This window comes from Accipiter gentilis, chromosome 33 (genome assembly GCF_929443795.1).
Source record: "Accipiter gentilis chromosome 33, bAccGen1.1, whole genome shotgun sequence".
Classification (NCBI taxonomy): Eukaryota; Metazoa; Chordata; class Aves; order Accipitriformes; family Accipitridae; genus Astur; species Astur gentilis.
This window is the reverse complement of record NC_064912.1, coordinates 921,966-946,237: the sequence shown is the minus strand read 5'-3', so window position 1 is coordinate 946,237 and position 24,272 is coordinate 921,966. Positions and strand designations below refer to the sequence as shown.

Below are 24,272 nucleotides of genomic sequence, written 5' to 3'. Positions count from 1 at the left end.
ATTCCTGACATTGGCTTACAGGTGAAGGTGTTTCTCTCTCTCCTGCAAAACTGAACGGCAGTGACAGCTCCAAAAGTCTTCCGTCCCCATCCAGTAGTCCTCAACAGAACTGGATTGCCTCTCCCAGCCATGATCCCCAGTGGTACCCCAATGACTCCACAGACTCGTCTCTCAGCAGCTTGTTTTGTAAGTGTCAGGATGCAGAGAACTGGGCGGGGAGGTGCAGGGGTGGGGGAGCGCTCTTTATTAGAAGTGAATCCTTTGGAAAATTGTAAACCCAGTAGGACATTTGTAGAATTCTTCCCTTACTACTTGCTTTCATTTCAACAGTGTTGCCTTGAATACATTTTTTTTTTCTCTTTACAAGTCTGTTCCTGAAAAGATCCTGTTGCTAGATTGGGGCCCATACCTTGGGACAAATAATTCCTTGGCAGTTCTTTGTAGTCTGTTTGGAGCCTGACTCATCAGTTAGGTTGAGACATTTTGGCTGTTCTGCCAAAAGGAAAAGATGCTCTTGGCTCTGCTGTTGGAAAAATAGGCTTCGTTCTATGCTTGGTGAGCATAATCTCAAAGAAATGAGATCACTGGGTTTGTTTGGCGTTTGTTTGGTGGGGTTTTTTAATTAATATTTAATGGGACTGGTGTAATGACTCTCTGTATTCTTAGCAGTATGCTGATGGTGTTCATGCTGGTAACACATAATTTTTAAGAGACAGAAGAAATAGATGATTTCTCCTCCGTTTTCTATTTCCTTATCCTTCTCCTTATGCTCCCAATTGCAAACACTCAGTGCAGTGACTTACTGTCTTTATAGCAAGTTTCATCTCCCCCGAGAAGGGACGAAAAATGTTGCCAACTCCTGTTGGAACTACCAGTGGCACCTCCTTACTGGGACCCAGCCTTCTGGATGGAAACTCACGGGACTCTTTTGTGTCACGGTCTCTGGCAGATGTAGCAGAGGTATGTCATCAAATTACATTCGGCTGTCTGCTTCCTTTTGTAGTGCAGTGTTATTGTATATTGTCCATCATACCTTCCAGAGATACTCAAGGCAAAGACACTTTGACATTTGCACTTTAGCTTAGTAAAACAGAGTTAGAGTCTTAACGGAAAGATGTAAAATGACTTGAGGGTATACAGCACCAGAGCTGGTGCAAGAAGCTGTTGTGAGCACCTTCGACCCAGGTTCTTTTTGCTGGGGGAGGTCATGTTTGTGTTGTTGGACAGATCTTTGTTTTGACAGAGTGAGTCATAATCCTTCTGGTTTGTGTGTCTTGCTTTGTAGAGCAGGAATAGAAAATACTGTTACAGGTGCCCACACAATCAAATCCAACAGGCGTTAAAGCACAGATTTATTCTTCAATAGAAAAGTTATTTAGAATTCCAGTAACATTTTATAAACCACAGGCTCAATGATGTAAAGGGAATTAATACTACACAGCTGACTAAAGAATTCTTAAGATTTAAAATGATGGCTCCAAAATGCACATATGACTCACCTAAAAGATGAAGGCTCTCTCCCTTGAGGAATTACCTCAGGCAGTGCCCCAACCCAAGGGGGAGTCCCTGACTGCAGACTGCTTCTCTGAGGAGGACTGATTCCAACATGTCCTCTGGTGGGACCCCGTTTATACCCTTGTCGAATCTGACCTGTGGTTGTTTAATCCCTATTGGCCAAGACGGTCACCTCAGTGTACCTGGCATATCTCAGTTGGTCAGTTCAAATTTCAGCCTGCGGCCTCTAGGGTTTAGGGTTTTTTTTTCTCCCTGCCTGGAGAAGTTTCGTTTCCTGCTGGGGGGGAGTGTACTGCTGCATTGAGAGAAAGGTTAATACTGATGCAGCTACAGTACAGTTGGAGGACTGGTAGAAAAAAATAAATAAGTCTAGAAGGAAGAAGCAGGAAATGGTTAATACTAAGTTACCTGAGACAATGGCAAAAGGTGCTATGCTGCTGAGTTATTTTCTCTGTTGGTAGAATTATCCTTCTGTTTTGAAGTCTTTCAAAGGGGTAAAGTGAAGACAGCAGTTATTAAGGCTTTGATATGCTTGAGGATAGAGCTCCCTTTCAAAGGGACAGAGGCAGACTGGAGGAATGAGCTGCAGGAACATTATGGAATTCAGCAAGGACAAACGCAAAGTCCTGCCCCTGGGAAGGAATAACGCTGACAGCAATGTAGGCTGGAGACTGACTGTTTCGGAAACAGCTCTGCTGAGAAGTACGTGGGCATCTTGATAGACAGCAAGCTGAACATAAGCCAGGATGTTCTGTAGCAGCGAAGACCAACAGCATTGTGGGCTGTTTTAACAGGAGCATAGCCAGTATATTGAACAAAGTGATGATTATCCCACTCTACTCAACAGCTGTGAGACCATGTCTAGAATACTGTGACCAGTTTTGAGCATCAGCTACAGAAAGGACATAGATAAACTGGAGCGACTTCAGCAGAGGGCCACCAAGATGATTAGGGGGCTGAAGCACCTGTCTGTGAGGAAAGGCTGACAGTACTGGGCTTGTTCAACCTGGAGAAGGCTTCAGGGCAGGAGGGCCCCAACTGCCTGCCAGTACTTGATGAAGATGTAGCCAGGCCCTTCACGGAGTGGTGATGTGTGGTGAGAGGAACAGGCAAAAGCTGAATTGACAAAGGGTCTGACTACATATAGAGAAAAACTTTTTCACCCTGAGGACAGTCAGGCAGGGGAGTAGGTTGCCCAGACATGTTGTGCAGTGTCTGTCTTCAGAGCTTTTTACAACTAACATGGATAAAGCCCTGAGTAAGCTGGACGGTCTTCCTAGGTGACCTAGCTTTGAGCAGGAGGTTGAAGTAGAGACCTGTTCAGGTCCCTGCCATTGTTAATTATCCTACAGTTTACAGTGGTTGACTCAGTGTAACATCATGTACGTTGTAACTTCGTGGGAGCTCGCCGTGATGGAAGGAGAATGTCATTCAGCCATTGTCCTTTGGATCTGGATAAGGAGGTTCTGTACAGACCTTGTAACCAGAAGCTGCGGCAAGCTCATGCTGTTTTAATGTGCCCTTGACAGCCTCAGACTCCACACACAGCTCCACTTCCTGGCATAAATATAAAGATTCTGCTTGCTTGATGGTGAGAATCCGTCAAGGTGTGTGTTAATTAAAGGAATATATGATAATTTATTTGTGTGGATTTGAAGTGACATTGCAGTCCTTGATCTTACAAACTGCCTTCAGTAGAAAATGGGTTAAGCCACCATTTCAGGCACACCAGAGCAGCTGTTGTGGCAGATGTGGGTTTGTGTGGGAGTCTTTAGAGGAAACAAGAATAATTTTTAAATGGCTTTAATGATGGGAGAATTTTGAAAGGTGTTTTATTAAGTGTCCTGCAGAATCCAGTTTTATTTACAAATGCAGTTATTAAGTTAGAGGTAAATATCTATAGAGTTTTTGTACTAGTGTACCTTAATGCTAAATTAAGGATAGGCAGGTAAAGCCCATTGAGACTATAAATTTGGTGGTGGTTTTTTGTTGGTTTTTTTTTTTCTTAGAGACTTCCATTTAGCTATGGATAAAAGTTGTTCTCTAGCTCAGATAAAGCAAGATAAAGTGTAGCATTCATATGAGGAGAGGCTGGGAATGAAGATGAGGGAGCCAAACTCTTCTCAAGACAAGAGGCAGCAGGCACAATTTGAAACGCTTGAAAATTCAACTGGAACACAACAAAACTTTTTTAATGTGAGGTTGGTCAAACACTGAAACAGGTTGCCCAGAGAAGTTGTGGAATCTCCATTCATGAAGATAATTCAACACCTGGCTGGACAAGGTCCAGGGCAACTTGTTCTAACTGACCCTACTTGAGCAGGATGGTTGGACAAAATGATCTCAAGCTGTCCTTTCCAACCTAAACAATTCTGTGATTCTGTGAAATTTCTACTAACATATCTCTCTTTTTTTTTTCTCTCATGTTTCTTCTAGGTGGTGGATTCCCAGCTGGCTTGCATGATGAATGAGAACAGCATAGATTACATATCTCGTTTTAATGACCTTGCCCAGGAACTATCAATACCTGAGCCAACCCGCAGGGAAATTCTCTTCGATGGAGGAGGTGGTGGTCCCCCAATTGGGGATCTCTCACAGTGAGTGTACGAGACCAGCAGGCTGGTATAGACTATTAAGCTAAAGTTGGAGCTTGCAGCGCTGGATCATGGCAAGGGCAGGTTGTAGAAAAGCAGCTGAGGCTCAGTTGTCCCTGTCTTGTGCACTTTTTCCTAAAAGAGAAGCATTGTCTTCAAAGGTCTGAAGAAGTACTTGCAAGTCCTGGAATGTGCAATATATGGGAACAACAAAACATGGAATAGTATTACAGGAAATGGTGTGTCCCCTGCCTCAGTGATATACAATGGCAGATTTATGGGACAGTCCTGGACTTGTACTTTGGAATGGCCTAAGCAAGAAGCTCAAGCAGGGAAGGGTATTGCCAGAAGCTCCCCTACGTGAATTATTTTTTGCGTAGTAATCAAAATGCCATGATTTGGGATCCACATTGAAGTTGTGGAGGATGAAGGGTGGGGGTGGGTATGGGAACCATTTTGCATCTTGACATGTCCTAGTTGGCACTCTTTTTATCAATCAGTCAAACTGAAGTTTCTTGCACTCTCTTCACAGTCGCTGCAACTCTACGATGCTTTGTTTTTTATAGACCATTCTGTTTTCTTTGGCTATGTTTTATTGTTTGACCATTCCAGCAGGGGCACGTACCTGCTTTCTTGTTTTGTAGGGGAGCTCTGATTTACCCTACTCCCAGACTGCATGGATCCTTGGGGAGTTTCTGCTATTTTCAAACCCCATCACATGTCACAATCATCATCATCCTGACTGCACTCATATTCTCCACTTTTGAGATTCTTCATCACACTGCACAGTTCATCCCATGAGTGGGAGAGTGGTTTTTTTTTGCTTTCCCTGAAGAACGGTTGCTTTTTATGTTGGGAAACACTGCAAAAGAGCTTATTGGAATCACTAGGAAAGCTTTGTCATAATTAGTCTTGGCTTTGCTGGAAACCTGTATATATTGCCACCTTTTGTCACAAAACCCAAGGGTTTACCTGGGAGAGGAAATAGGAAAGAATATTGTAATGTATAGAAACAAATAATATGTTAACGCTAAAGTTGTTCAGATCTGTTTTGTGTCATGAAGAGGAGAGGTGTCAAGTCCTAGCTTAATCCCTTAGTCCTTCCTTATTTCCTCCTTGTTCTGTGAATTCCAGGTGCTCTGTAGTACCTCAGGGCATCATTTTTCATTATAGTCACTCCTAGGCACTAGTGGATCTGGTACGCCCTCTACTAAACCCTTATGCATTTAATGTTTTAATATTTGAAAGACCCAGATCCTGATACCAGCAGGTTCAAAGGAATATGAAGTTACTTTCTGTACAGCTGGTTGTCCATTGATTCTACCTTTATAACTCAGGAGACTTTTCCTATTTCCTTTCCTACCTGTCATGAGAGAGAATACCTTTATTGTGCCCCTTTTTTAAGCACTTGTCTGCTTCTCCAGTAAGAGAATGTCCTTTGGCTATTTTAAGTAGCTCTGAACTTATCCAAGGGGCTAGTCCTATATAAACCTCAACTTTATATTACTAATAAATAAACAAAAACTTCTCCATCTCTTAGGCTATTATCAGGGGTTCATTTTCCCAACTTGCACTATACTTGGTGGATGTAGTTCTACCTGCCTTTAGCTACTTTTACAAGGCATTTGACTGGGAGTTTCTCCTTGTAACTTTGCTCACAATGCACTGATTGGGTTTGCTCTTTTCCCAGTCACTTTTTTTACCCTGCTTTATGTAGATTATTTTTTTTAACCGCTATATAGTTTGCCTTTCGCTTTCTGTTGTTAATAGAAAATGTAACAAGTTCTTTGATGCACCTTTTGTGTGACCCAGAGCAACCTTCCTGATTTCACTCAGAAAGTAGTGAGATTTGGATGACATTCCAAGACCCCATGTGTCAGGTTGCTACATTCTGCTCTTTGACATAGAAACCATGCAGACGTGTCAAAACAGCATTAGTGCAATTGGATGTTGCCAACAGGGAGGCAAACCTGTATTTACTAGCAAGAAAACGATCATGACTGGAAGAATGGAGAATTTCATACCTGTGAGCTAACTTCCTATTCTGACTGCATGTCATGTGGGATATTAAGTCCTTCTGTCATTATTTCTCTTTCGTTATTCTTACAGAGCCTTGTTTTAGAATTCTGATGCAATTATCAAGAAATGATATAAACCTAGAATACTAAAAGTTGAAGGCTGTCAGAAAAATGAATGCTGAGGACTGTATCATTCTGAGCATTCACTCTTGGTATGGCGAGGACACCCCTTAATGTCAAGAGTCACTCCCTCTAAAACTTTTAAATTTTACTTAAGAGTTGAGCTGTATTTTTCATTCAGTCTTTCCCAGATTGTTTCCTCTTGGTTTTGGCTTCTTACATTAGCAAGCTGATTATCCTATATGCTGTACCTCCAAAAATCCTTTGGACTTGCAGGACAAAAGTAGAGGGCTCCTACTGTGGCTGTGGATTACAGGACATGCAGGAGGAGATGTGATACATTCTAATCAAGTACTGTATTAAAAAAAAAATCTGAACACTCATTCTTAAACTTCTAAATATTGAAAGACCAGCCTGATGGTCTCCAGTGTATTTAAGTAGCTTGACAAACATTTCATCTTCTTTGCCCATGCTGGTAATGGAGTGGATGTAGTTGACTCTTAGGTTGTCTAGGAGAATAAGTGCCAGTGTTGTGGTGGAGCACTTGCTTCAAGATCTGTGGAGACTTCCTGCCATCTGGTACAGGGAGGTGTCAAGCTGGCCTTTCTCAGCCCATTCAGTTGTCATAGGGGAATAATAGAATTGCAGAATGAAGTCAGAATAGTGGCTATTTTTAATGATGCCATGTGATCAGAAAACTATAACGTACTGAACCTTTGCGATTAGACTTGGACCACCAAGTAATAAAGTGGAAATGACAGAGGTCATTCAGTTCAGCACTCAGAATTTTGTGGTTAGAAATGTGTTTGTCATCAGCCTCTTAAAAGTTGTCATTACGAAACAGAATTTGATTTCAGAAATGTAATGCTTTGCAAACTGCAGTTTAGTAATAAAGCCCATTCAGGACAAGTAAGTCTTATCAGGGAAAAACTTTAAAATAACTTACAGCATTGTGGTAATTTTGAATTGATGCAGAATTTGTTACCCTTAATATGTCAAAGGTCACTTAAACACACCTCTGATTCCACCAGCTCTAGATTTTAGGTGGATGTGCTTTACAGGATTGATCACCATCAGTTTGTGCCTAAGACTGCTAAGTGAAAAATTGGGGGGGTGTAGGAGGGGTGTGTATATACGCACACATACATACATGTGTGCTTATGTGCGTGTATTTAATTTTTGTTAAACACAAAGATTTTTCAATTTTAATTATTTCAGCTTTCCCAACAGAAGTAAAAAAATCTGTATGTGTAACAATGTCAGCTTATCCTAAGCAAGTTATACAGAAATGCACACAGGATTGTTTTTGAGGTAAACATGACTTTATTAGCTTAATAGCTTCTTGGGGCACTGTAAGGTGGTTGGAGAGGGACACTAACAACCTCCAGTTCTAGTATTAATTGCTCTAGCCTTTCCCCATGTTGGTTTAGTGACTATATACAATAAGGAAGTTCTGAGCAGTTCAGCAAGGTGAATGGCAGAAAAATCAGTATTTGTTGTCATCATAGTCTGGGTGAAAAGCAGTACTACATCCTAAGAATTAGATCCACCCGTGTGTGCATGTGCACACTAACTGGGTTTTCTGCTGGGTGTTGCATCCTCATTACCCACACAATTCGTTTTATCCTTTATCACTAAATCTACTAAGCATAGGAATACTAATTGTTTTTAATATGGCATTGTTAAGCCTTTTTTTTTGACACCCCTCTTTATATTTCTAAATTGAACTAAATGGCTTGGATCAAATCTAATCTATAAAGATATCTCATTTACTGACTCCGCAGATCCCAGAGTGGAAATTAAGTTGCGTTTTGTTTTTTACACTCAGACTTCAGATGCATTTATAAGGAAAGTACTGCACTTTTTTTTAACCTTTTCAAACCTTTGAATCTCTTAATTTCACAGCAATTTGTAAATGTTAACTAAGTGAAACCTTGGCAAGCACTACGGCAATAAGTTATCATTAACTATTGAAACATGATAACTGCTTTAGAGCTTATGGTTCTGGCAGCAAAATTTAATGCTGTTTCTTTTAATAATAGTTAAGCCATATCATCTAAGGTTTCTGGCTTGTTTGAGATGTGAATTTGTTTTATAGATTATAAATATACCTATATAGTGTATGTATAAAGCAGAATGCCTGTCCTTACTGATTATTTTTTGTACCATATTGTAAATTATATTATTTATTCTTTACCAATTTTGGAAAAAGGTGTTTTGGTTATTTAATATAATATACAAAAGCTGTTAAACTTCCTCTGTTTAAATTTCCAATTCAACTTGTAAAGCTGTTTTTATTCTTGTGCATAAATACATACTAATACTTGGTCTAACTTATGTCCAGTGTGTTACTTGCCATTCATGCCTGATCAGATTTTTCCATTTAACCTTTATTTACATAATAATGGCCCCTTTGGGGGGAAGAGGGTGGATAGTGCTAAATATTTGTCCATAAGGTTAAGCCTTCCAAAGTGAAGTTCTGGTTTCAGTGAAATCATTGACATCTCTCCTTCCAGAATTTTCATTATTTTCACCATGGTGAGAGAAGTTTTTGGTTGGGTTTTTTTTGCCTTACAGCTTCCATTCCCAATAGTATCTGCTAACTGTGAGTGTCAGAAAATAGGTCAAACCAGAGGGCTGTCTGTCCTGAATGTCCTGTCTTCATCATCCATGGTCACCAGTACCAAGGGGAAGAAAGGAAAACAAAAACAAAAAAAAACCCACAACCAAACCAACCAACCAAACAAAAACCCAACAACAACAACAAAAAAAAAAAAAAAAAAAAAAAAAAAAAACAAAAAAACAAAACACACCAACAAACAAAATCACCACACCAAGCAAAAGGTACAATAAAAAAGGTATTGTATATCTTGGGTTTTATTTTTTCCCCCCTACCTTTTTTTTCCTTAACAGCTTCAGATAAGCAGGAACTTAGATGTAGAGGTTGTATTCAGGCCATCATTTTTTATATAGCCACTACCAGAAAAACTTTTTCACCCTGAGGACAATCAGGAAGAGCAACAGGTTGCCCTGAGAGGGTTGTGTAGTGTCTGTCTTTGGAGCTTTCCAAGACAAAACTGAATAAAGCCCAGAGGAAGCTGGTCTGATCTAGCTTACCCTGCTTTGAGCAGGAGGTTAGACTCTAAGCCTGAGGTTCCTTTCAAGTTGCATTATCCTGTGATCTATGTCATTAAGTTAACTAACTCATTTTTGTGTACACCTTCAGGATTTTGGTCTTTGCAATATACAATGGCAGCTTTAGTTTAATTTTGCATTGAGAAAGTGCAAGAGTATTCTTAAACCAGATGATGAGAAGCGAAGAACATTTTAAAAAGCTCAACAAAACCCTCATTAGTAGTATTCTTTGATGCCTCCTTTCCATCCAAAAAGTGAGGACTGAGCCCTAGCATCTGTGTACCAAGAAAACTAGGCTACATGACTGAGTTTGAGCTCTTTCTGTGCAGCTTCTCACCTCCACCATGCTGTGACAAAGGCTCACAGCTACGAGACCTTCAGCTCTTTGCCACCTTATGCCAAAGCTGGTACTGAATCCTGCCACTTTCTTTTCTCACAGATTATCCAATTTTACCCTTAATGACCAAAACTTAACACTGTAAAACAGAAAGAGTGAATTGGAAGTAAAGAACGATTAGCAAAGCAAGAAATGAAACAAAGCAAGATGTTGCAGTTAAAGTACGTATTTTTGGTGTGGTGTTTTCTTTGTGTGGTTTGGATTTTTTTTAAATCCTTCAAGACAAAAGCAGCAATATGGCTGCCTCAGTTTGCTTCTTGGCACATGGAAAGCAGTGGAGCCATTGAATAAAACCTTCAGCTGAAACTATTAACTTGTAATGTTACTATCAATGAAAAATGTTTGGTTAAAAAGGCTGTGCAAATGCTGACTCTTTGAGTGTAGCTGTACCAGCTCCTCCCAGCCCAGATTCTCCTGGAAAACCGATGGCTTTCACGTGGCAGCTGCCTAACGCTGCTTCAGCTGCAGAGCTGTGGTCAATGCATGCACACCGCTCCCTGAGACAGGGAAAGAGGTTGAACTACAGCATGGAAGGGTGGATTTCTTTATGATCCGATCACACGCTAGGGTCGATAACCATGTAGGCACGTTGCCTCCCCACCTGCTGCGCTTCGTGAGGCAGAGGTGCGACCCGCTCCTCCCTGACAAAGCTGGGCGAAGCTTCAGCAGTTCCCAACAGACACGGCACTGAAGTCGTCAGGTTATTCCTTACAGCGGCCTTCCTCCTGATTTTTGCTTTACACCAGCCATTTTAGGTGAAACGCCCATGCGAGGTCCCCAGGGCCCTGGCTGCGCGGCCGGAGCACGGCCCGGGGCCCGAGCCCTCTCGGGGCTTTCGCAGCCGTTTGCCGCAGGGCGCCGCCCCTCCCTGGGCAAAAACTGGCCTTTGTCGCCCGAGAGGCCCGGCCGGCTGGGCGCTAGTCCGCGGGGAAGGCACTACGCGTTCCGGAGCGGGCGGCTGACAGCCGGGGCCGCGGCCCCTCAGCGGGAAGGCGACCGGGCCCGCCGCTGACGCCGCACTGCTCTGCCAGACGCTTGCCGTTGGGGTACCGCTACCTTACCTGGCCCTTTAAATGCCCTCCCGCCGCTCGTCTCGCTCCTCCTCTCAGCCAATGGCTCTGCAGCCCGCTCTGACGGGCGTGCGGTCTTACCAATGGGAGGCGGCCAGGATGAACGACGACGCGGGCTCCGTTCGAGCTTCCCTCCCTCTGCGAGGCTCGCCGGGTAGGCGGGATTTCGAGAGGGCGGGCTGCGTTCGATAGGCTGCTCGACGTGATGGGCAGGTGGGTCGACCAAGGGTAGGGCAGGGCGGGCCCGCCGGCGCTACCTGCTGTCCAGGCAGCTGAGGCGGAACGCCGCGCGCGGGGCTGTGGAGTCGATCCTGCTGTCCGCCACCATGTTTCAGGGCCCCGAGGCCGACTCGGCCAAGCCCAGCTCCAGGTGGCGCAGCGGGGGCGGGTGTGGCGGTGCGGGGGTGAAGGGGGAAAGGGGAAGCGCCGTGTGGCGGCGCAGAGCTTTGTTCGGGGCTTTGTTCGGGGCGCGGGCTGCGGCTGAGGCGTGGCGCCGAGGGCGGGTGCCTGGGCTGAGGGCTGGGAGGCAGAGGGAGCGTGGGGGGCGCTCCGGCTGAGGCGCGGCCCTGAGGGGAGGGAGGGCTTCTGCTGAGGGGTGCGAAGCTCCGGCTGAGGGGAGTGGGTCCGTACGGAGGGGCCTCTTCGGCCGCGGTGGGCGGGAGCGGCGCCGCCCACCTCTCCGGTAGCCGCTGAGGGCAGGAGCCAGCAGGGCGGCGGCGCTTTGGCGCCTGCTCCGTGACCTTGCTGTGCCTCAGTTTACCTCTCCTGCGCCCCGGGGAGTTGGGGCGGGGGTGACGCCGCCGCGGGAGCGGGCGCTGCGCTCCTGGCGGTGCCTGCCGCCTTGGGCTCGGGACCGGGCAGGGCCGGCCCCTGGGAGGGGTAGGAGGGGGGGAGTGAGCGCCTGCGGGGGTTACCGAGCTGGATGCTGAGGGGATTCCCGTGCGGGAAGAAAGGCCTGGCGCTGTGGCGTCCCTTCTCCCCCGTGTTCGTACCCCCTCAAGGAGGGGGGTGGGCCTGGTTACGCTCTGTGGAGCTTTGAGGGGGTCCAACGCAAACGGCCGCGTAAGCAGGTGTTAGCTTGTTTCTTGCCTTACGAAGTTGAACTCTGTTGTTGTACTTGGACGAGGGTGTATATCCTAGTAACTTGGAGCTGGAACGGTCAATCCATCTGCCAGGCAGTCATGTGCTCGGAGGGGAGGAAGGCTTTCGAAATTGTGTAAGGGTGCTTTAAGTTTGCCTTTTTTTTCCGGTTGCTCTAAGCTATGACCTGGTTTTAAAAGACTTCTGAGGATCCACTGCCCTTAGTATAGTCTCCAGGCAGCTTCTGTTCTCATGGTAATTTTAAAACCACGTTTAACTCATAAATTGGGTTTCTGGATAGAGCCTGGAATGCAGACCATCATAACTTTTTAGTTAACAGCAAGGAAAGGTGGTCTTGTTCCAGCTTGTTCTCTGGCATTGTGGCAGAGTGTTTTCATCGTGCCTGAGGACAAATTGTGGCAATACACGACTATATAAACAGACCTGGCACAGCATGCGTGCATACTGCAGCAGTGCAATACGTTACGTTAATGGATTTTTATAGAGTGGTCTCCGAGATGGTGACTATTGACATATGGCCTGTGCTATCAAAAGCAAAAAGTACGTGGTTTAAGGACACTTTTTCCAGAGCTTATTCTATTCTTTCCCTAAACAAAACTTTATTTGATGATAATGCAAATCCTTTTGCAGTTCTTGATCTGTAGAAGTTTCTCTAATTAAAACTGAGCCTAATTCAAAATCCCTGCAGCAACCACCAACAGCTGTGGAAGTGGGGAAAAAATAACTCTTCCTAATGTGAAAATCTTTGTGAGGAAATTATAAACAAATGCTTTGCACTTTGAGAACTTCATAATACGGGGTATTACTGTTAGAAATAAATGATGCTAAAAATATTTTAAATGAAAACTTCCACTTAAATAATTGCCCAGTGAGATGTATCTCCAGTGATCCAGTGTACAGTGATACAGTAAACAGCTAGTTTGCTGAATCAAATTTAACTGCCTAGTTTTATTAACTTTATTAACTTTAATAATGACACTTTGCTGTTGCTCTGAAAGCAAAGCAGGACAGAATTCTACCATTCTACTGTTGTGCACACTATAAAGGTGCATTGGTTTTATGTATCCTCAATTTGTCTAGTATATGAGCAGTTTAGCAACTACTGTATGGAGCTGAAAATGGTAAAGGTAGCCATCTTGGAAATGTAATACACGTTCTTCTCCTCCTCCCCATCAGTGTTATTGCACAATATTGCTTTCAGATCCAGAGCATAACTGACTTAACAAAGCTTGTTGTTTGTTTGAGTGACCTGTTTAATGAGCCATGAGTTTGTATTGATCCAACAACAGGAGTGCCCCCAGTAACTTTCTGGTCTTTGCTTTAGAGCCTGGTATAGCAAACCTTAACACCTGCTTTCTGGCTGGCTTTCTGCTAGTTGCCTTAGTGGTGGTCTCTTATGTATAATGAAACTCTCCTATTTTACCTGCTTTATTAGAACTGTCTGAAATCTGGTAGGACTTCAGTGTTTAACTTTCAGACAGATGTAAAAAAAAAAATAAAAAATAAATATTTATATATAGTCAGTGTAATGGGTAAGTCTTGGCACCTCTTCCATAGGTCGGCTGAAAGGTTTAATGAGGAAAGGGCATTCAAATTTAAGTGTTTTAGAATGTAGGAAAAAAAGACCACAATAACTAATTAAAATTCTTCAAGCCTGCCAGAAGAGAACAAAGCAATTAGTAGAGGCTTTAAACTTACAGGGTAGGGTTCTTAATTTAGCTATTCTAGATGAATTGACAGACTTCTAGTCTACTGGAGGGGAGGGGGAAGAGGAGGAGGGGCAGATTTAGATTGCATAGAAAACAAAGGGGGCTTTTTTCATTAGTGTTTAAAAGAATAAAACAACACCTACCGCCCTGCAAAGGAAGAAAGAATAACTTCTCTGGCTACAAGACAGAAAAATATCTCTATGTAAACTGGCATAATACCAATATAAACTAAAATTACTATAAAGTATATGTTGAATTTCCTTGTACTCTGTTGAAGCAGCTCACACTGGCTTATCAAGTTCAGCATGCTGTTTTCCCTTGGTAGGATTCACAGGGTGGATCTTATTTTCTTATTTGGTTTGGGAGACCTGCACATCTCACTCTGATCTAGAACTGAGTGATGTGGGAGTACAAGGTGGTCAGCAGTGCTCTAGAGGCTACAAGGCAAGAAAATAGCTTTGTATTCTTCCCAGTTTTTGGCTGAAGTGAAGGAGTGCAAAACCCTGTCCTCTTTGCTATCGTAAACGGAAAGATTTTGTTGCTGTACTTCAAGATTATTTTTGGTAATTCCTGTGAATAACGTAGTTATCTGACTTTGCCGTAGTTAGAATTTTATGGACCTGGTGTCACAGCCACTTGAATGTTTATGGAATATTTGGAAAGCTCCTAACAATTAGAAGTTTCCGAAATTGAGGAGGCAAATCCACTTCATGTCTGTAGAGTCAAGACATTCTTTTGAGTGATGCTGGCAGAAAAGGTCACCTATTATGCTGATTTCAAAGTGCTTCGTAAGCACCTCAAGTGATGCCTCTGACTTATTCATTGCAACAGTAGGGTTTTCTTAGTATGTATACTGAGCTGAAAATGGGAGGATAATGTAACATCAATCGGTGCTGGATTTCTTTTGATGCTTAATTAGGTTTGTTAACTGAATAATGAATACCTTTAATCTTAAAATGGGGTTCCTCTAGAATTTTTTTCTGCAATGGATCTTAAATCCAGTTGCAGGAATGAGAAGTAATTTGATTCTTGTGACTTGTTGTTTTTCTTAAAAGAGATTTGAATGTAGTTATTTTGTTATTCCACCTACGCTTGTAGGCATGTGTTAAGAAAACAGCATGGTAAATGGAGTGAATCTATAGTGTAAGAAACTCCTATCTGTATAAATGATGTTTCTCTTCCTTTCAATCTCTTTGATAGTATACTTAGATTAGTATGCTTAGAACTCGAGAAAGACTAGATGCACTAAAAAAATAGCTGAAAAGAATGGGTAAAGTCAGAAATCTTTTAAATTATATGAGGGATGTTAGCAGACCTACTTTTTTAACAGGAGCCCCTTCCCAAACTCTAATTGTTTTTTTTTTTACTGTTCCCTTCTCTCTTCCTTCCATCTCCCAAGCTTAAATGCTTAAACTGCCTCATGGTTTCTAGACCATTGTGAATGATCAAAATACATAATTTGCCTATATGATGTCTGGTTTAATAGCAGTTTTAGATCTTCTAACATACATGGAAAGGCTATAGCATAGTTGGATCTGTAGTCTGTTGGACACTAAATTGTAAATAAAATTTCTGCGTAGATATGGTCTTACCTGTGCAGTGGACAATACAGTTGTCCTGTCTACTGAAATTCTAGTTATTCCCTTAAGCTAAAGGGGTTCATTAAATCCACAGTCATACTAAGGATTAAAATATTGAAACTGGCCAGTAAAGACAGTCTCTCTGAGGCCGATTCTTTCTATATAAGCTACTCCCAGACTAAAAGAAGAACTTTTTTCTCCTTCTTCCCAAAGAGAATAAAACTGCTTTCTGCATCCTACATCTGAAATGCTGACAACGCTCATTTTCTGACAGGGAAGCCAAATATCTCTGCTTTTGTGAAATTAAATCTTAAATTGGAGCAGATCTTGGCTTGGAGAGGAACCTTTATTTATGCCTGGCAGATACCTAACCTGAAAAGGCTTGCTTCTGTCACAGATCTACAGGGGTGGGGGGTAGTGTTTATTAATTCACTGATGTTTGAATTCTGTTCAGGTAGAGTGGAATAAAGATCTTGCAATTTATAAGTGTTCTCTAAGATTAGTTTAGGTCCCAGATCAAATATTCAGGCTAGAGGAGGTATAATTCAACTACTACTTTTGCTCAGCTGCTAAGACTGTGGGTAATTGGTCAAGTAGACATAACTGTAAAGATTATTTTTGATACCTAGGTATTCATCGCTTTCCCATGCTTTTCCTGTTAATTTTCCAATTAATTCCACTGATTCTACTCCCAGGTAGTAGTGCAGTTCCTTTTCAGGGCAGGACCTGAAGTCTGTTGAACGAGGCATAGGTATTAACTGTGGACTCAAGGACAATCATGACTTTTGGTAGGTTTTCAAGAAGTTAGTCCATTTCTATTGTAACCTCCAATTTTTATGGGGATCCATTTGATATACCTCTGGTGCAGAGCTTTGGTTGTAATGGATTTGCATCTTGGCCACTAAAAATTTGGCTTTTTAGCATTCCACCTTTCCATTCTAAACTCTACAGCAGCTAATATGATAACTGATGGTTGAAACTAGCAAATTTTTTAGTAGTTATGAGATGTCTGCCTTTATTAGAAGTCAATGAGTTTGAATTGTATCACAGATGCAAAGTTGGTATGTGCAGTTTAGCAGACAGTCTGATTCTCTACTGTTTCTTTTTAAAATACTAACCAGAGTCATAGGTCTTCTCTTAATCTCCTGTTGCTTCTGGAACACCGCAGGTAGCATAGCCATTTGTTCTGGTGGCACTTTTACAACTATTCCAAGTAATTGTAGATAACATAATGATCAAGTTGACTGAATAGGAGGCTGGCAATATTTGTGCTGAACTTGAGAATATTTTATTAGAACAGCTCTTGAAAAATAGATACTTCATGGACATAGCAGAATTACCTGAAGTAAGTTCAAATCAGAATAGTTATTCATAACATACAAAGGAGAATGAGGAGGGGACATCAAATATATTAAATGCTGTAAATTTCAAACAAACTTTTTTGTCTCTTCTCTCATTCTGCAATGTAGGGTATTGAAGCCCCCAGGAGGAGGTTCGAGTAATCTCTTTGGGAGTACAGAAGAAGTTTCTTCTTCAAGCAGGCCACACCGGATGGCATCCAATATCTTTGGAGCATCAGAAGAACCTCAAAACATTCCAAAAAGAACAAACCCTCCAGGTAAGAGCAGCCACCTCCTTCAACACGATTGGGTTCTGAATTGTAGCACAGAACTGGTTTCGTATTCCGGAAGTGGAACACTGTGATCTGTCTGTGTTTTTATGTTGCATTTTTACAAATTGAGTGGCCTTGAAAAATAAATCTACTCAGACTTCTGAATATATGAATATTTCAGTGATCTACATGTTCACATACTTTTTTAGCACATCATCCAGGTCTAATTCTTTCCTAGTTGAAGTCTAGGAAATGATGAAAGGAAACTGCTTCTGTTCTAGAGCTGTGTCATCAGTTAGCTGCAGCGAGTTCAGCTGTGAATCTGAGATACTCTAGTGAATTCTTGTAACAAAGGATTTCATCTAGTATCTTCAGGCAAGCAAAAGTAAGTCTCTAGGCAGTAGGGTTCTAGAAGTCTTTGCATTCTTGTTTTTTAAATTTTTTTTTAATATAGTGTTGTAAAACTAAGTCATCTAGAAAAAAGTAATATCTAACAACTGCCTTGCAGGGGGAAAAGAAAGTGGTATTTTTGAGGATTCTAGTTCTGCTCAGCCTCGTCCACGCATGAATCCACCTGGTGGGAAGACAAGTGATATCTTTGGGTCTCCTGTATCTACCAGTGTTGTGCGAGCACACCCAAATAAGCCTAAGGTATTTGTACTTCTTTCACTGTCAAACCAAGAAGCTAGCAGCTCAGTGAGTCATCTTACAGTCTTGTCACAATGTAATGCCTGTATTCTCTTTAAGATGACAGACCTGAATTATGCATAGGGTAACTTAAAGTTAGACAGTCATTCCCAAAGTTTCTTTTTGTTAGCTTGTTATTTTTGGTATATCAGATGTCAGCATGCTCTGTAGTTTGCAGTAAAACTATTAATTGGACTGTGGATGTGTGTTCAAAAAAAAAAAAAAAAGGAAAAAAATGCTTCTGAAGCCTTTGGTCTTCCTTGTAAGTGAGGTACAGCTGGAGTTCTTCACACACAGCCACACAGCATTTAAGCTAGATAGGAAGAAGATATTTCTCTTTATTCTGCAGTTTAGCAGAGGTGATCTTGATGCCAACTCTTGAAAGTCAGTGAACACCAGTGAGCTACAGTCATAAATCTTCATGTGGCCTGGCTGTGCCCTTCACCTCTCTTAAATATGTATATCTATGTTCAACATGAAAGCAGTTTAGCAGGAGATTAAGCTTAAGTGATCAACAGTGAAAAAGTGTCAGGTCCAGCACATACTTGATTTTGTGATGTCAGACAAAAGTGTGTCTTGCTGTATCAGTTGTTACTTTTTGATCTTTAAGCTGAGATGTGTGGTAGCTGGAGACGGTTGTAGTTATGACCAAATCTAGTTTTGGAAAAAAGGAGAATACATTGTCAATTACTTTATTTCTGGATTTAAATACCCTATATTTGGATTTACAACCTGCTGCCTTACTCTAAGCTGATACTATTAAGTGAGTAGCTACTAGGTTGGCAATGTTTTTAACATGTCAAATGGCATGGAAACTTAACATCCTGTGAAACACAGCTCGCTGTCTTTGTGCTGAAAAAGCAGTAGCAGTCTCATTTTTCCTGGAACCTTAGGAAGAAAAGATTAGTCCAATTTAACTTTTTTTTTCCCCTCCTCCTTTTTCCCCTTTAAATTTGAAGGTGCTGGTAGTGTGTTTTTGCCTAACTTTATGCAGACTCTGGAGTATATTTTGGGGGATTTGGGTCATAAGATAGGAGAAGGGAAAAAAAAAAAAGAATGGGATCTAGGTTTTGTCAGGAATAGTGCTGTTGGTGTAGGAAAGGGCTTTGTTTTGTTCCTCTGTACCCCTTTATCAGGCTGGTCTCTGATTCTTTTTAGTTGGTTTTTTGTGTTTGGTTTTTTTTTATGTAACATTGATTCCTGTTAATTCATGACTAAATAGAGGACAATGCTTTGGAAATTCCCATGTCTTTAATTAGAGCATTGGAATTGTGGGAAATCCTGGGCTGGAAAGGAGATAGCATATTTGCAAAAATTACGGCAAGTTGAATTTCATGAGTGGGAAAACATGCAAGCTTTTCTGAAGTATTTCATGTATTTCTGACAATCAATTGGGGTTGTTGGGAAAATGGTTTTAAAAGGTTTTGTAATTACCTGACTGTTTGGGTCACTACAGATACTCACTGAAAATGGTAATTGCTGGATATAAATAGAGTGCTGAAGGGCTGCTTGTGTTCTAGTTGTGAATACCGACTTATCCTGGGTGGTAGTGGGTGCTTGACAAGAACAGTAATTCTAGACCTTTGGACTGAACTGTTTATTATAGACAAAGTTTTAAGCCTCTGATGAGCTAATGTAGCATCTTCGTCTGTGTTTCAATGAATTGTCCAAGATGTACACCTTGATGTAACATAGGAGTTATCTCTGCCACGGCTTTTGCGATTATGTAGGGGTGGAGGGGCTGAAGGTCTGCACACAGTGTCTGCAGCTGTTGGCTTTTACCATGATAAATGTATAAACTTAGATCAGAAACAAAGCAAAACTTTTTGACGGATTTTGTGACAGAGTTGTTGTTTGAGAACGATAACACACTAAGATAGTTTTTGGTTTCTTTGCAGGACCACATTGTCTTGAAAGAAGACGAAACACCAAAGAAGCTAGAAGGTCAGCAAGAGAAATTCCTTTCTCTGTTCTCTTTGAGAAGATAAGCTCTGAGGAGTAGTTTCTTATGCTTCCTCTTCAAAACATAAGACTAAGGCTGGTGTTTAAGATAATATAACTGAGAACTTTTTCTTCTGTTAGTCAGAAATTTAATTACTTGTCTCGGGGAAATGGTCCTCTTCCTCTTATTGAGGAGAACACCACAGGTGTAAGTCTTGATACTATGTGTGTGTGCGTGTACTCTGCTGATACCATGTGTGTTTATATGGATATATATGGAATCCATTTATGTAGAAAAACATCCTATCAGATTGCTTCTTCCTCCCTTGCCATCTCCTTCAAGTGTGTAATCTTGACCTCCTGTAGTTGTAAATAACAAATAGCTGAGTGACAAAATGTATCATTGCTCAGCTAGTTACTGTTGAAGAATGATGGGAACACTGCTTTCAAGCTCAGTGTGAAAGGATTCATTGGTATGTTGCATCTCTTAATTGCCTGGAACTGCCAGAGTAATTCTGAAGGTACATTGCTTAGCCTACATATCCTTGTTAGAAAGATTGCTGAAGGAAGAGAGGAATTGTTGTGAAAAGGGTAAGTCTTCCTCAACGCCTGTTTCCTTCAGGAAAAATGAACAGATAAAGAGAAACCTTAGCGTGCTATGGATGAGAGACATGGGAAATAATGCAGCCTACAGAAGATGAGGCACTTTGTGCGGTACAGAATAGCAAGCTGATCTAATCCATTTTCTTTTTATTCAGCTACAGAAAATATCAAACCACAGCTGGAAGATGGAGGCGAGAAAAAAGATCTGGGCAAAGAGGAGCGATGCAAGGAGCCAGAACCCAAGATAGACAATCACGAGCCCCGATTAGGGCCAAGACCACGGTCACACAACAAAGTTCTCAATCCACCAGGGGGGAAATCCAGTATTGCGTTCTATTAGGGTCAACTGTTCACTTTCACTAACGGAGTCTGCACAGAAACTCTTGTCTGTGGTTGCAAGGTCAGTTTATAGACTATTGTTTGTGGATAGAATCTTAGGCAGATGGATGATGGTTATGCTAAAGTGTTTAGGAAGGATAACCTGATGATTTGGGGAGGGAGGGCTGGGGAGGGAAAGGGTGCCTTGTGGAAGATATGAGTATTGGCCTGCCTGGGTGGGTGGCAGAAGGGGACATTAGTGTAACTTTGTGAAAGATCAGTGCTACTTTGTGGTAAGTTTGTTGGACTGTTAGGTTCTTAGCTAGCTAGTGGCTCAGGACACTTGTGGAGTCAGGCTTATCTATACAGTCAACGTGTAAAACGTTGTGAATGGGTAGGCACCTGGAGGTCACATCTGAAAGATTCTGAAGCACAGCAGGTAGGCTGTGCTTTCCTCTAGGCAATAGAATGCAGCTTCACAGTGTGAGTTGACTTGCAGTCACTTTAAAATGTAAGTACATTCCACTGGAACAAGTAGTGCTACCGTGGTTTTGAGTGTCTTCAGTCTTTGGTTCTCTTTCTCCTTTCTTGCTTTGCAGCACATGATTGCTGATGCAAGGACAAAACATGCTGAAAGTTTCTTTTATACTCGTAAACCATCATATGTTAATAAATATCATGGGCTTCCCCTCCCCAGAGTATTCAGGCCTTTCTGATGCCTTCAGTAATCTGCTGATTACTATGACTAGCTCTTGACAAGTGATAATATCAATACAACATACTGTTTCATGTAGGTGCTTCTAGAAGACTTTTATTTAAAGTATCCTGGTTGAGTGCTTGCACATTTTCTGGTAAAGATGTGGGTGCAAACAATAGCTTTATGGTACTCTTTGAACACAAACAACTTAAAGTACAATTACGATGGAGAATATTCTGAGGTGTCCAGCCAGCTAGCTTTGACCCAACCTGTATAGAAATGCCTTAGCTTCTCCAAAGGTTTTTACTTTGTACCCTGCAGAAACCAGGACTGTTCTGCTGTCTTCACCACAGTGCATTTTTTGTTTGTCTGTGCTGACTCTGTTAGTGAATTCTCTTGTCTTTGGTCAGCCTTATGTTTGCCTTTGACTGCCTCGGATTTTTGTTGGTAAGGTTGGGAGAACTACATGGATTCTCCCGAAACCACAGTTGTAGTTGTTTTGAGACATGCTGTAGACTATCCTAGTTGGAGAAACAAAGACTTTAGCAATACAAACCTTTTGGTTGTGCTGGCTATCTTAAATCATGTTTGGAAGGCGTGCATGTTTTGCACAAACATTTGTTGGGGAGAGTAGCTCCCATCATTTGTTCTCTGAATGGACTTTCTGATCACATCCAGAGCTTTGATATATGAATGTTAACATTAGGTGCTTACTGTTCAGTGTATTTAATAGTGACTTTTTAAATTTGACATACCGAAACAGGAGTTGTTCAGGTACACCAAAGAACAAGTGGCCTTATCTGCATATATCTGCTGCTGTTCTAGCCCAGGTTCCCAGGGAACTGCTACTGTTCACAGGGGACTATCTCTGTGCCAGGTGCTAAAACACTCTGTGATTATAGGTCTTACTAGACTGCTCAGTTCAGTTGATGTCAGAAGTGGGATGACTGCATGAAGACTTAGTTGCCTTTTCAAATAGTGAAAGTGAAATACATGGGGCAGTGCTAAGGGTAGAGATAGCCATGGAAAGTAGGGATTTCAATGCCTTTGTACCTTTTCAGGTAGATTTGGAGCTTCCTGTTATTTGGCCCCGAGGGAAACAAGACAGTGATTCTAACTGTAACCCTGGAATAGATTTATGTAACTTCCAAACATCTTTTCCTAGCAGCTATTCTTGAGTCAGTGCTGTCTAGCCTCTGGCTGAGTCTCAGACACATCTATCTGTTTCAATTCCTTGTTCCAGTACTGCACAGGGTTTTAAAAGGCTACCATGTGGAAAAGTCAAACAGAGGCTGCTTTCTGCATTGAAGGGTCTGGTGTAATTGATGCTGTCTGTAATACTGAGCTTAGACTTGGCATCTTTCAGTACCTGATATACATTGGCTACAGTGCCTGTCTTTTAAACAGCAACTTCCAACTAGGCCTTAAATTAGTTAAACTATGTTCATTTTCTTGCATTTCTTTATTTGGAATCTAAACCATGTTTTCAACTCATCAAGTAAGATTGATAAGAGCATTTCTCCGGGACAGAAGGGGATTGGAAATCAAATGATAAATCATGCAATTGTCAATAAACCTCTGTATTTTGTTACTTCATTGTGTGCTGTAGATGTCTGCTTCTATAAATTAATCGGTAATTTAGTTCAACGTAGATACACTGGCAAATTTTGTTATCTGAAATGGGAAAAATTGCACAAGTCTTTTCAGGCCTGTACTGGGGAGTATGCTTTGGAGATGTGACATCCTGCTCAAGGTTGCTCATGAGACCTCTTATCCCTGGGGAGTGTGAAGGCATGGTAGCAAGAGTGGGCTGTTCAGCTCACTGCCTTTTTGTGGGCATGGCATTCTGTACAACGCAGGGATGCTGTTACACTCCAGCAATACTGTAAATATACTTAAATATTCAAATATTTTAAGTCTATATGTAGAGTAGTGTAGTAATTCCCCTTGAGCAGGGGATGCTTTTGATGTGGAGAAGTCATACCCCCACTTCTACACTTTGGGTGAGTGCATAAAATTCTCCTCGTGTGTCAAAACTGTCCTGGCTGATAGCATGGAGGTGACGACAACGTGGAGGTGACTACAGCTACAGAAGTTCCAGTTCTGGGTGAACTGGACATGGTGGCCTCTCAGCCAGGGTGTTCTAGATCTGCTGCATTCATCCCTTACTTGACAGATTGTGATGCCTTACAGAGCATGTCAGTCAGCACTTGTTTCTACAGCAACTTCTGTATTTTGCACTGAGAGTTTTGCCATTTGTAGTTCACAACTCTTCTCTCAAGCGTGCACAATGCTTTGGGTAGGATCCACTTAGTGTGGGAACTTGCAAATATCCTTGATCGATAAAGTATTAACAACGAAGGATTGTTTTTCCTTTGAACTGCTGGCAACTAGTAGACTACAGTATAGTTTCACTTTGCAACTCTATATATTACCTCACTGCTTTGCCCATAAATTGAAGGTTTGTACCTTAAACACTTAGAATAGAATATTATCCAGGTTACTGTTTCAGTCTGGTAAAAAAAATGATGATATCTGTTATAATAAGCTTGGAAAGTGGTTAAAGAATGACTTGCATGCTTTCATAAGTCATGTGTACAATTCTAGGCATAGCTGCTGCTTGGTTCCAAAATATGCCACCATGCCTGTCCAGTACAAGACAACACTGTTCTAATGAGCAGCCCAGCTGCAATGTGTCATTCCTCCTGATCCCCTGTGAACCTGATTAACCCAGATCAATGCATGTTTTCCCTATTAAGACTGCTGGCTTCCATGCAATACCTTTTAAGCAAGCACTGTCTGATATTGTCCTTCAATATATCACTGTATAACCGTTGATGAACAGCCTATTTTGCACTCTTAATGAGGATGATTAACGTCCTCTCTGTCAGTGTTTTCAGTAGCATCACTGTGGTTTTTTTGAAGGATTTGTAGAGGTTAATCAGACTTGGAATATCTAAAGTACATTCTTGGGGCTTGTCTGGTGAGAGAACATATGTAGTGTTGTCTGGAGACAATTATTTAAGCACTAACTGAGTAATTGTGGTATGTTCCTGGAAAAATTCTCGCAGTTACTTCCATATATAGGATCACACTGGTGCATGGATGTCCCAAGTGTCTTGGCTGCCTGTGTGATTGTGTGGTAGAGAACAGTTTGATGCTTGTCGGTCAACAT

The 24,272-nt window shown here is 41.8% G+C and overlaps 2 protein-coding genes across 6 annotated transcripts in view; both read left to right on the top strand.

The window, feature by feature from the left end:
• Window positions 1–8,575, top strand: part of CRAMP1 (cramped chromatin regulator homolog 1) — a 51,666-nt gene extending 43,091 nt beyond the window's left edge. For 2 of the 4 annotated variants that reach the window (XM_049790989.1, XM_049790988.1), the window contains exons 19-21: window positions 22–186; window positions 815–960; window positions 3,952–8,575. In XM_049790989.1, coding sequence (XP_049646946.1) covers window positions 22–186; window positions 815–960; window positions 3,952–4,116 — 476 coding nt within the window. In that variant the 3' untranslated portion in view covers window positions 4,117–8,575. The remainder of the gene's footprint in view (window positions 1–21; window positions 187–814; window positions 961–3,951) is intronic. The other 2 variants (XM_049790990.1, XM_049790987.1) reach the window with 1 other exon arrangement.
• Window positions 8,576–11,108: 2,533 nt separating this feature from the next.
• Window positions 11,109–22,693, top strand: JPT2 (Jupiter microtubule associated homolog 2). Of its 2 annotated transcripts, none has more exons than XM_049790948.1 (5): window positions 11,109–11,219; window positions 16,709–16,857; window positions 17,360–17,502; window positions 19,437–19,482; window positions 20,238–22,693. In XM_049790948.1, exons 1-5 carry the CDS (start codon window positions 11,176–11,178, stop codon window positions 20,420–20,422), a joined length of 567 nt encoding a protein of 188 aa, XP_049646905.1. In that variant the 5' UTR covers window positions 11,109–11,175; the 3' UTR covers window positions 20,423–22,693. The 2 variants fall into 2 exon arrangements, with proteins under 2 accessions (XP_049646905.1, XP_049646906.1); XM_049790949.1 differs by lacking the exon at window positions 11,109–11,219 and adding an exon at window positions 11,400–12,065.
• Window positions 22,694–24,272: the final 1,579 nt, after the last annotated feature.